The following is a 12,371-nucleotide window of genomic DNA, read 5'->3' as shown; positions in this document are numbered from 1 at the left end:
AGGATCATCTCAGCTAAAGTACTGATGGAAAATTAATTCAAGTTTCTACTCACTGTGGACTGCCAGTAAAACTACAGTTGGACCAACTTAGAAACGTAGAAAGTAGATGCAGGGGTAGGCCGTTCGGCCCTTTGAGCCAGCACCATCATTCAATATGATTGTGGCTGATCATGCATGTTCAATATCCTATTCCCACTTTCTCTCTGTACTCCTTGATCTCTTTAGGTGCAAGGGTCACTTCCCGCTCCCTCTTGAATGTATCTAATGAATTGGCCCCAGCAGTTTCCTGTGGAGAGAATTCCATAGATTCACAACTCTAAGTGAAGAAATTCTCCCTCACCTTGATCCTGAATGGCTTACCCCTTATTCTTAGACCGTGACCCCCTATTCCTGGACTTCCCCATCATCAGAAACATTCTTTCTGCATCAGGATTTTATATGTTTCTATGAGATTCCACCCCTCTTGTTCTAAATTCCAGTGAGTACAAGCCCAGTCGATCCAGTCTTTAAGTATAAAATCTTTCAGCACACAATATGAAACATGATATAAACAGGTGAAGTCTACAACATATCATCTGCAAACACAGAAGCTTTAAAGAGATACCATGAAACTCTTGAGACAACAATTAAAGCATATTTTCATGAAAATCCCTATGATTGGAACAAATGTTTTGATTTTCAGATACTTACTATCTAAACCTTGCTAAATGAATCGACCAGGTTTAATCCAAGGTCATTGAATCAGAAGGCTATTAAAATTTATCAAGGAAATATTTTCAGGAAGGAAAATTTCAGGACATAAAGTAATTTTGTCAAGCAGAAAAACAACTCTTTATTCTTCAAACGATGCAGCTAGACCCAGAACGATCTGTCAGATTATGTGACAGTATTTCTGGAGAGACTCACAAGAGCCTGCAAAGCAGCACAGAAGCATTTAAAACTTTCAGGCAAAGATGAAAGAGTGTGCAGCTAAGTATGTTGAAATCAGAAGATTTCAAACAGGAGGTGAAGTGTTAGTGTTGTTACCTTTACAGGGGGAACAGCTGAAAGCAAGATTCAGTGGGCTGGACAAGGCAATTAAGCAGATCAGCCAAGCAAATTGGCCAATGGACACCCCAGATCACACAGAGAAAACTTGGTTCGGTCATAGCAACATCTCAAAATGATATAATTGTGGAGAGGAAAACAACAACATTACATAGGTCCATGATAGGGTAAAATATAGGTGAGTTGGGAGAGGACATTAAATTGGTGAGTACAGTGCATGATGGGGTACAATGTACATGGGCTAATGGAATAGATTGAAGGTTGTTAAAGTCCCCACTTCATAGAATATGTATGAGGTATTGATAGCTGGACTGAATGGTCAAGTGCATTGTATCAGTATAGTAGCAGCAATATTATCTTCAGCAGCAATAAGTATTGCCACTATCATGCCAAATTGTAAATTAGAAAGTGACAAGGATTAATTTAGGCCAGGTAGGAATGGAATGAAGGTAATACACAGAGGATGATGGTTAGAGTGGAAACAGGTTTACCTCAAGCACTGCCTGAGGTTCATGCCCCTGGAGAGTTTTTGCTTTGTCCATATAATTCTGTTGCAATATGTACATATGTGGATATAAAATAGGATAGGTTCAGGCCTGAGTCTGATCCCACCTTGATCAAATAACTTGCAATGTTTACTATTGTAATCCTAAAAAGAAAATAAAATGGTAATTTAGCAAGTAAGTGGTGAGATTGTCCCTCATTACTCTCATGTATATTTGATGTTGGTGAAAGAGGGTGGGGTCAGTTGTTTGGCATTGTGAGGGAGGTGCCATTTGCACATGTTTTGGAGACGTGGACACTAATATTCCTGTAAATTTCAGTGCCTTTCAGAGAGACCCCAAGCTACACCAATAGGCGACGAACAGGCGGAGGTGCCCTCTCATCCCCGCGCACTCTGCTGCGATCCACCAGCGACAACAACATCAACAACCTCCCAAGCCGGACGTCCCACTCACCCGTGCCATCCCTCAGGAGTCTGCCACCGCAGTTACTGGCGCACATGCAGGAGGGTGCCGAGGGAGGTCAGCAGAGTACTGCTAGCTCACGGAGCTCACACAGCCGATCGCCCTCGCTGCAGTGTGTCCAAGAGGAAAGTGATGCTAACACGCCTGTCCTCAGGAAGCAGACTAAAGCCAGGCTCAGGTAAGATGGCCCAGAACCTTCTGTCCTCAAAAGGCTCTGGGATTGGAGAAGAGAATTCGACTCTATTTTCTGCTTAGTTACCTGACTGCCCACATTTCTCTGCAGTTCTTTAACAGCATCCCATGTTTGGAGAATAGCTTTTCAACCGGGTTTATCAGTGAAGGTAATAATGATAGGTCAGGGAAGAAAACACAGTTTTAAAAGGAAACGATAAATAGTTTACAGTTTGAATCTGAAAACTTTGATCAAGATTTTTAAAAAATGTGCATACTTGCCCAATAAACCATTGATGATCTTTACTTAATATCAGTGAATATAGCACAGCGTGTAGGTCTCATTCCTTCATCATATACCTCACCATGTAGTCCACATGTCATGGCACTGTCTTCTCGATACACCTGCAGAGGGGCTAAGGCTCGTGCTGCTTGTCTTCAGGGCCACCAGCTGTCGTTGAATTTTCTGACAACCTGAGACAATGTGCAGTGGAGGAGCTTGTGGAACTTGGCACACATACCATGGCAGCTTGTAGCTGTAAGGTAGCTCAACTATCACAGGAAGTACTGAGACAGATTGTTTGAGGAGATTAAGCTGCTTGAGGCCCTCAGCTTTGCCTTTGCGGTGGTGTGGAATTCATGTATGGTTAGCAGGCCCGAATTGAAAGAGAATGGGAAGCTGAAAGGATTGGAAAACCCTTCTCCTTTTCTCCAGATCCCACTTCATGTGAAACCACTGCTTGTTTCTGGAGTAGGATTCAGAGCAGCTAGCTCTGTAGTTCTCCATGGAAGAGGCTGGGCATAATATTAAACTGTCAAGGATGTCCCAGTTAACCTTAAATCATAATCCCATTCCACATTCACTCAGTGTTTCCAGCAGGAAGCAACAAACATCAGCAGAAGGCTTGACTGAACCCATTTCTGGTTTTGTCAGTGTTACTAAATCTATGAGTAGCATTGATAAAAAAAAGTTTAAAAATATATCAGATGGCCATGAATTTCTGCTTTTCAACCTATAGACTGATCCAATCAACAGGTTACTATGTCTACAGTTCTGACTTTACTTCCTCTCAACTCTACTCTTTCCTTTACCACTGTATCTTTCTATTCTTTCTTTTCCTCTCAAGTTAATACCAGAACAATCAATCCTGTCATATATAAAGTTAGTGCTAAGACTATCAATCTGATGAAACAGTCATGGAACTGTCAATCATCCTGGGAGCAGATCAGGTTAGAAGCCCCCCTCAGTTTAAGGAGAGGTGATGGTCTAGTAGAATTATCATTGGACAATTGATCCAGAGACCTGGGTAATGTTCTAGGGACCTGGATTCAAATCCCATCACAGCAACAATCTAGAATTAAGTGTCTAATGATGACTATGAGTCGATTGTCAGGAAATCCCACCTAGTTTACTAATGTCCTTCAGGGAAGGAAACTACCACCCTTACCTGGTCTAGCCTACATGTGACTCCAGACCCACAGCAATGTGGTTGACTCTTAACTTCTCTCTGAGCAATTAGGGATGGGCATTGAATGCTGGCCCAGCTCACATCCCATGAATGATTGTTAAAAAAATTTCTATAGGATTTTGTCCTAGCTGGCTGAAAGGATTTTATACCCTCTAGCCCACCCCGAGATCCACCGACCATTTGGACTTTATAACAGCATGTGCCAACTCACCCAGTGTCTACTCTGGGCAGATCTTGGAAATTTTGTGGATTTGAATAAAATAAATGCCTAAAAATCTGATATAAATTTAATTATGCAGATTTGAATGTTTTTAAAAAAAGCTCACATTCATGAAAGCCCATTTAGAACTTACAAAAACAAAAATCAAATATTTGATCTCTTTTAAATGCAAGCAAAGTTATTTCCACATCCAATGTCAAAGACAACTAGTGTTTAATAGGCTTATAAAAGTGTCAAACTGTGATTTTGGAACTCAGCCCCACTGCTGTGAGATAATAATAGTCTTTTTTTAATAATCAGCCAGAGATTCATAATCATCCAGAAAGGAAGAAAGGGATAGTCAACATGGTTTTGTGAAGGGGAGGTTATTATCAAATCTTATTGAGTTCTTTGAGAAGGTGACTAAACAGGTGAATGAGGGTAAAGCGGATTTCAGTAAAGTGTTTGATAAGGTTCCCCACGTTAGGCTAATGCAGAAATTACAGAGGCATGGGATTGAAGGTGATTTAGCAGTTTGGATCAGGAATTGGCTAGTTGTAAGAAGACAGAAAGTGGTGGTTGATGGGAAATGTTCATCCTGGAGTTCAGTTGCTAGTGGTATACCACAAGGATCTGTTTTGGGGCCACTGCTATTTGTAATCTTTATAAATGACCTGAATGAGGGCATAGAAGGATGGGTTAGTAAATTTGCGGATGTCCCTAAGGTTGGTGGAGTTTTGGACAGTGCCAAAGGATGGTACAGGTTACAGAGGGACATACATAAGCTGCAGAGCTGGGCTGAGGGGTGGCAAATGGAGTTTAATGTGGAAAAGTGTGAAGTGATTCACTTTGGAAAGAATAACAGGAACGCAGAGTACTGGGCAAATGGTAAGATTATTGGTAGTGTGGATGAGCAGAGAGATCTCAGTGTCCATGTACGTAGAAAGTTGACATCCGGGTTGATAGAGTTGTTCAGAAGGCATACGGTGTGTTAGCTTTTATTGGTAAAGGGATTGAGTTTCAAAGCCTTGAGGTCATGCTGAAGTTGTACAAATCTCTGGTGCGGCCATACTTGGAGCATCATGTACAGTTCTAGTCACCACATTATAGGAAGGATGTGGAAGCATTGGAAAGGGTGCAGAGAAGATTTACCAGGATTCTGCCTGGTAAGGAGAGAAGGTCTTACAAGGAAAGGCTGAGGGACCTGAGGCTGTTTTTGTTAGAAAAAAGAAGGCTGAGAGGTGACTTAATAGAGACATATAAGATGATCAGAGGATTAGATAGGATGGATAGTGAGAGCAAATTTCCTTGGATGGTGATGGTTAGCACAGGTGACATAATTTTAAATTGAGGGGTGATAGTTACAGGACAGAGATCAGAGGTAGTTTTTTTACTCAGAGAGCAGTAAGGGTGTAAAGTGCTCTGCCTGCAAAAGTAGTTGACTCACCTACTATAAGGGCATTTAAATGGCTATTGCATAAACATATGGATGAAAATAGAATAGTGTAGGTTAGATGAGCTTCAGATTGATTCCACAGATCAGCACAACATCGAGGGCCTAAGGGCCTGTACTGTTCTGTGAATTTCTATGTTCTGTATTCATAAAAGCCTTATGACAATGTCAACAAGCTGGTGTTGTAAACTGCCAGAGAAGAGTTTATTAGAAGAAAATTGCTGTCATCTGCAGTTTCTTTTTATTTTGAATGGTTAAGGAATAAATATTTTCACGCCATGGCAATTAAAGACACCTTATCTCCCTTCAAGAATCTTTATGTTTTCTTCATAAATTTGTGACTTCCTCACTGTGGTTTAAGTTCCTTGCAGTTGCCAAGATAGGATATGTTTAAATTTAATGTTGAGTTCAAATGGTGTTGCTGAGTTCAGGTTTCCCTCATACACCACTTCTTTACCCTTATTAGCAAAAGTTTAATCTGTTGAAAGTGAAGGTCCTCCTCACCATTTTGGAAGATTAATGGAGTCTTCCCAGCTTCATAAAAATACAAGTCTTGGGACCATCAGTTCTGTTTTACACAGTCAGTGCTATGATAGTCATTCCTGTTATACACAGTTAGTGTTTAGTTAGTTAGCCCTATTATAGACACTTCCAATATTGGATCAGACTATCCTGTTATGAACAAAGTTCTTATACATAGTTATTGCTGGGGACAGTTGGTCCTATGAACAGACATATGAACATGTGAATTTGGACCAGGAGTAAGCCATTCACCACCTTAATGTTGCAACCTGTCCTTCATCTTCAGAGAAAGTGAGGACTGCAAATGCTGGAGAGTCAGAGTTGAAAAGTGTGGCGCTGGAAAAGCACAGGAGGTCAGGCAGCATCCTGCTCCTCAGATGCTGCCTGACCTCCTGTGCTTTTCCAGCGCCACACTTTTCGCTCTGTCCTTCATCTTAGTCAATTCTATAGATTGTAAACAGTTCAGGTTCCAGCACCAGTCCCTGTGGCACACTACTGATAACATCTTGCCAAACTGAAAAGGACCCAATGATGCCTGCTCTCTGCTTCATGTTAGCTGATCAATATTCGATCCAAATCTACATGTTACCCCTACACCAGATGCTTTTAGTTTCTGCAACAATCTTTAATGTAACACTTTATCATGTCCTGTTATATACAGACTTAGCAAACTTCTCAATACACCTCCTCCCTCACCTCCGTCATTGCCTCAATCATATCAGCATCCTGCAGAAACCATCCCTGTGTGATTCTCTCATTAGATCCACGCTCCCCACCAGCCCATCCTCCACTCCCGGCACTTACCCTCGCCACTGCAAGAGGTGTAACCCCTGCGCCCACACCTCCCCCTTCACCTCCATCCAAGGTTTTGAAGGATCCTTCCATATCCAGCAGAGATTTTCATGCACATCCAAACGCCTCATCTACTGTGTCCGTTGCTCTCAATGTGGTCTCTTCCACTTTGGGGAGACAGGATGCCAACTTGCGAACACTTTCAGGGAACATTTCTGGAATACACGCATCAACCAATCCCACTGCCCTGTGGCTGACCACTTCAACTCCCCCTCCCACTCCACCAAGGACAAGCAAGTCCTGGGCCTCCTCCACTGCCAAATCCAATCCACCCGACGCCTGGAAGAAGAACGTCTCATCTTCCACCTTGGAACCTTCCAACCACACGGCATCAACATCGATTTCCCTAGTTTCTTTATCTCCCCTCCACCTACCCCCACCCCACTAAGCACCGCCCTCTTGAACAGCCCTACCTGCCCATGTTCCTTCCCACCTATCTGCTCCACCCTCCACTCCGACCCATCACCATCACCCCCCCACCTACATCAACATATCGCCTTCCCAGCTACCTTCCTCCCAGCCCCAGCCCCACCCCCACCCCCACCCTCCTATTTATTTTTCAGCCCCCTTCCTCCCGTCACATTCCTGATTAAGGGCTTATGTCTGAAACGTCGATTCTTCTGCTCCTCGGATGCTGCCTGACCTGCTGTGCTTTCCCAGCACCACACTTTTCGAACCTTATCACTCAAGCTCACTTACTAATCTTCTTATCATATCTGTCATCTCAACTTTGTCACCATATCCTTCAATTCCACCAACCATCAAATTCACAAAGATGCAAATAGTAATCAAAACAAGTCTGTAAATGGAAAATGAATTTCAATATAGGTAAGTGTGAAATGGTGTATTTGGTAGAGGAAACTAGGAAGTCACAAACTCGCCTGGAAGTTAAAGTCTGAATGAGATATAGGAGCTAAAAGATCGAAGGGTGTAAACTCATAAATCATTAAATGTCATGTTGCAGTTCAACAAAATCTTGACAAGTGCAAATGAAGTGTTGGGGTGATCTGATAGATGCTGGTAAAATATTTAAGGGTTGAATAAGGTAAAGGATATGTCTCAATGAATGGGCAGTCCATCTGAGAACCCAGTAAAGTAAATACAGTAAAGAATTCAATAGAAACCTCCCTATCGAGAGACTACTGTCCTTTATCTTCACTTGCTATTCTTCTTACCCCACTTACCTATCTTTTCCCTTGGTCCGAAAAACCTACTTCAGCACAAATGTGTCCCTTAATCCTTTTCTCCAGGAAAATTTCCAATTTTTCCTCAGCTCATTTGAAATGTCTGCTTCAATAAGGTTCTCTGAAAGTTATGTTCCAAAATTTCTCATTTAAATCGCATTTTCACAATGATCAGTCCAGAAATCAAAGACCTTTTGATCCATCGGTTCACATCTGTTCTGAATACCAATTTATACATCAATTGTCAGAAACATTCTGTAGCTTTTTCAGTTCAGTTATTATCCAAGTATACAACATGCAGTGGACAACTTGCATATAGCACCGTTTCACAAATAATACTCTGATAAATGATTGCAGTGGTGATGTTCATTGGAGGATAAATGTTGACCAGGAATAGAGTGAATAATCCAGCTAATGTTCTGTGAGATCCTCTCAGGAGAGCAGGTGGGGTCTCAGGTGAAAATTCTGGCCAAAAGTCAATGCAACGCTCCATAAAGTTCCAAATTCCTAGGTAGAGCTTTACCCATGCTTCAGAGTCAGCTGAATGCACCACCACTGAGCCAAGACTATCCCCCAAAATCCTTCTGCCCTATACTTATTCACCATGACCCTGCCACTGCATTCTAAAGCAGCGCTGTACTGATATATCTGACAGTTTTTGTCTTCCAAGTCCAGTTTCTCTTGAGTACGTTTTGCCCATATTTGTACGCAAATTGTGCACAAGGGTGTGAGGGAAAGAATGATAATCGATTATTAAGTCAAACGGTGCTATGCACCTTTTAGTCTGAAGAGTTGTTAGTGACCACTGGAGTCAGTGTGCAATAGCATGGACCCTTAAAGTCTTATACTTCAGCTCCTTTTCGCATAAGCAGATGAATCCACTGATTGTAGTGAACACCACCTGATCCTGCTGTGGAGTAACATCCTGATAAATTCCATTCTTTATCTGTCCCATAGGCAATAGTAGGATCAGGGGCAGGAGGTTACATCAGACCCAATAACTGAGCACATGTCCTGGGGCTCTATGGGACCCACTGTGCTTGGATCAGAGGCAGGACTCAGGGCCCAGGCTAGGATCAGCAACAGGGCTTGGGGTTTATATCCTTGCCCTTGAGCAAAATAGATCCTTACCTCAAATGGGAAATCCAATAGCTAAAACCAATCTCTAGCTCATTATGGTCTCTCCACTATCACAGAGACCTTTCCCCTAAAGCTCAGATAACATGCAGCAGAATTCTCATTATCTAGCTGCAGATTTTACCCTGTAGGTGTTCGTGTGCTCGCCCCTGACAGTGAAATGGTAAATTAGTTTGCTGTGCCTAATGACAAATCAGAAACAGATATGTCCAGTTTGATTCAGTACTGGAAAGAGCTGTTGGACCATTCACTCAGCAGTTGTGAGTAATTTGTTGGTCTTTCCTTTCTGTCTTGGCAGGTGAACAATGTGCCAAGACCCATGTATTGACTGTATTGGCTTTTCATCAATAAGTTTCTGTCATTTTCTGAAGGTGTCAAATCAATCCTTCACTGAAATTCTTCCCAACCCAATCAGGGGTTTAATGTTTTAGAATAAAAACCTATTTGTACCTAGCCTATCCCTCCCTCCCTAATGAAGGGCTTTTGCCTGAAACTTCGATTTTCCTGCCCCTCGGATGCTGCCTGACCTGCTGAGCTTTTCCAGCACCACTCTAATCTAAACTCTGGTTTCCAGCATCTGCAGTCCTCACTTTTGCCTATTTATACCTAACCTATCCCCTACCTTAGTCTATGCTAAGTGCAATCATTTATTAAATGTGAGCATTTTTCATTCAGTTAATGCGATTATTTTGACTGAATAAATGCCTTTTTCTTCCCTCTCCCTCTCCATACAAAGGGATTGGGTAGAACAGTAGGTTAGACTTTGTCTAGTGAAGGATAATTCCAGTCCGCGCTGCTGGTCATAAGGATCTTGAGTAACCTGAGTTTCAGTGCAATCACAACCCAGTCTCATTAGCAGAGGATTGTTAAGTGAAGCAATGGCTGGCAGCTCTGTCAGAACTATCTCCACTCCACATCCATAATTTCAGTCAATGTACAGTACACATCTTGGTGAAGTTGTTGCAGTGCAGTGGGATCAGCTCTGAGGAAGCTCTCCACCAACGTCAGGTAAAAACACAGAGAACATTCTTTTAAGATTGGAGTTGTCAAATCTGTAAGATCACTGAGGTCAGAGTTTTACGCTGCATCTAACACATGCTGTATGTACCCCAGGAGTGTTTGGTGAGAAACCGTGGGGAGATCTTTACTGGAACCTTACTCATTCTGTAAATGACCTTGGGAGCATTTGGTGGAACAATGTAGACAGAAGACTTACTCTCTCTTTATTGCTTTCTGTGGGAATGTTTCATTTCCAGATTTTCTCAGTGAAATCCCTGGTGGTGAGACTCCCAAAATTTACAGGATCAATAAGTGAACAGAATCCCTGAAGTGAAAGCACATATGAATGTGAATTATGAAAGTGAGATTCCCTTGATAAATGGGGATCCTTGACAATGAGAATCCCTTAATAAATAAAATCCCTGATAAGGTTGATTTGTACAAACGACATGGTGCCTGATTATGAAACCCAGTATGTACAAAAGGTCTGTGATTATAAAGCATTTTTTTTAAAGGAGTCCCATTGATAAGAGTCCATGATAGACGCTGAGTTTACTCCAGCTTTTACAGGAGGTTTTCCCATCCCCACACAAGGTTCGTCTGGTGCTTTGGAAAAGCCTTTCGATATTATTATAAGATTCTGTGTTTTGGGCATTAAAACTCAATTATCCAATCACGTAGCCTTCAGCCAAATGGATGCTATTTATAGTTCACTGCATCGATTAGTCAGCGTTGATTTACAGTCACTGTACTAGTTGATAGTACCTCCCTGCGGAGGTGGAAATCTCTGCATTTTCCTCTCTAACTTCCATTAACCGAAGGCTAGATGAACTAAATTGGGAAATATTCACAAAATATCAGTAGGTCGGAGTCATATCAAACCATTAACAGCACCAAGTGAGGGCTTCCTTTTGTTCCTCTAATGTTAATTGCCTCTCCTCATCTCCAGTTCTGAGTTGCTGCATTCTTGTTGAGGTGAAGAGCCACTGGCAGATTCTCACATATGAACAAGCATTATATATAAATTAGAAACACAAGTAAGCCACTTGCTCCAACAGACATTAACGTTATGGCTACTGTGTTTGTGTTAGAAATTCCACATTACAATCTATCCCCTTCCTTGATCTGATTTGACTTATTGTTGTCACATGTACCTAAGTACAGTGAAAAGTTTTATTTTACAAGCATAACATACAAAGACATACAGATCATAAGACCTTACCTCTGCCTTTATAAAAATCAATGACACAACCTTAATTGTGTTCTGAGGCAGAGAGTTCCAAAATTGCAAATCTGCTGAGAGAAAATAAAACAAATGCATTCCCTTCAATTGTCCTAAAAGGACAATCCTTAATTTTCAAATAGTGTCCCTAAATTCTAGACTCACTCACAAGAGTAAACATCCTTTCCATGTCCATTTTGCCTAGATCATTCAGAATCTAATAAACTTTGATCAAGTTGCTCCTCACTCTTCTATAGGAGAAAGTGAGGTCTGCAGATGCTGGAGATCAGAGCTGAAAATGTGTTGCTGGAAAAGCGCAGCAGGTCAGGCAGCATCCAGGGAACAGGAGAATCGACGTTTCGGGCATAAGCCCTTCTTCATTCCTGAAGAAGGGCTTATGCCCGAAACGTCGATTCTCCTGTTCCCTGGATGCTGCTTGACCTGCTGCGCTTTTCCAGCAACACATTTTCAGCACCTCACTCTTCTATACTCCGGTGAAATAAACCCAGTCTATCAAATCTTTCCCCCACAAGATAATTTGCTTATTCCACGTTTCAATCCTCTGTAAACACTCTCTGTACTACCTACAACACAATTCCACCCTTCTTTAAATAAGTACTTCCTTAATCAATATTCAAGATGTAGTCTGATCAATACTCTTTCTAGATGAAATATAATGTCTTTACATGTATGTTCAATTCCCCTCATAATAAAGGATAGCATTCCATTAGCTGTCTTAATCACTTGCTGTACCTGCACACTAATTGATTGTGACTTGTAACAGAACATCTAGATTCTTCTGTACTTCAGAATTCTGAAATCATTCTACATTTAAATAATACTCTGCTTTTTAAAAATAAATTCCTGCCAGAGTGAATAACATCATATCTTCCCACAATATGCTAGATTTTCACCTCCTCACAATCTAACTATATTAGTCTACATTCTTGTTATATAGTCTTCACAAACGCATTCCTACTTATTGTTTTGTTGTCTGCAAACTTAACCTCCATACATTTGATCCCCTCATCTAAGTATTTGATATAATTTGTAAAAATTTAAAGGTCCAGCACAGATCCCTGTGAGTCTGAACTTGCTACATTCTACCAATCTGAAAAGGATCCATTAATGCATATAGTCTGTTTTCT

The 12,371-nt window shown here is 41.4% G+C and overlaps 1 protein-coding gene across 3 annotated transcripts in view; it reads left to right on the top strand.

The window, feature by feature from the left end:
- Positions 1–12,371, top strand: part of shank3a (SH3 and multiple ankyrin repeat domains 3a) — a 1,012,090-nt gene that overhangs the window by 531,600 nt on the left and 468,119 nt on the right. For all 3 annotated transcript variants that reach the window (XM_087999457.1, XM_043713934.2, XM_087999456.1), the window contains one exon: positions 1,872–2,193. In XM_087999457.1, the coding sequence (XP_087855583.1) occupies positions 1,872–2,193 (322 nt within the window). The remainder of the gene's footprint in view (positions 1–1,871; positions 2,194–12,371) is intronic.

Source organism: Chiloscyllium plagiosum, unplaced genomic scaffold, assembly GCF_037043375.1.
Source record: "Chiloscyllium plagiosum isolate Xiang-an unplaced genomic scaffold, Cpla_swu_hap1 HiC_scaffold_23, whole genome shotgun sequence".
Lineage (NCBI taxonomy): Eukaryota > Metazoa > Chordata > Chondrichthyes > Orectolobiformes > Hemiscylliidae > Chiloscyllium > Chiloscyllium plagiosum.
This window is presented reverse-complemented; position numbering and strand designations above follow the sequence as displayed.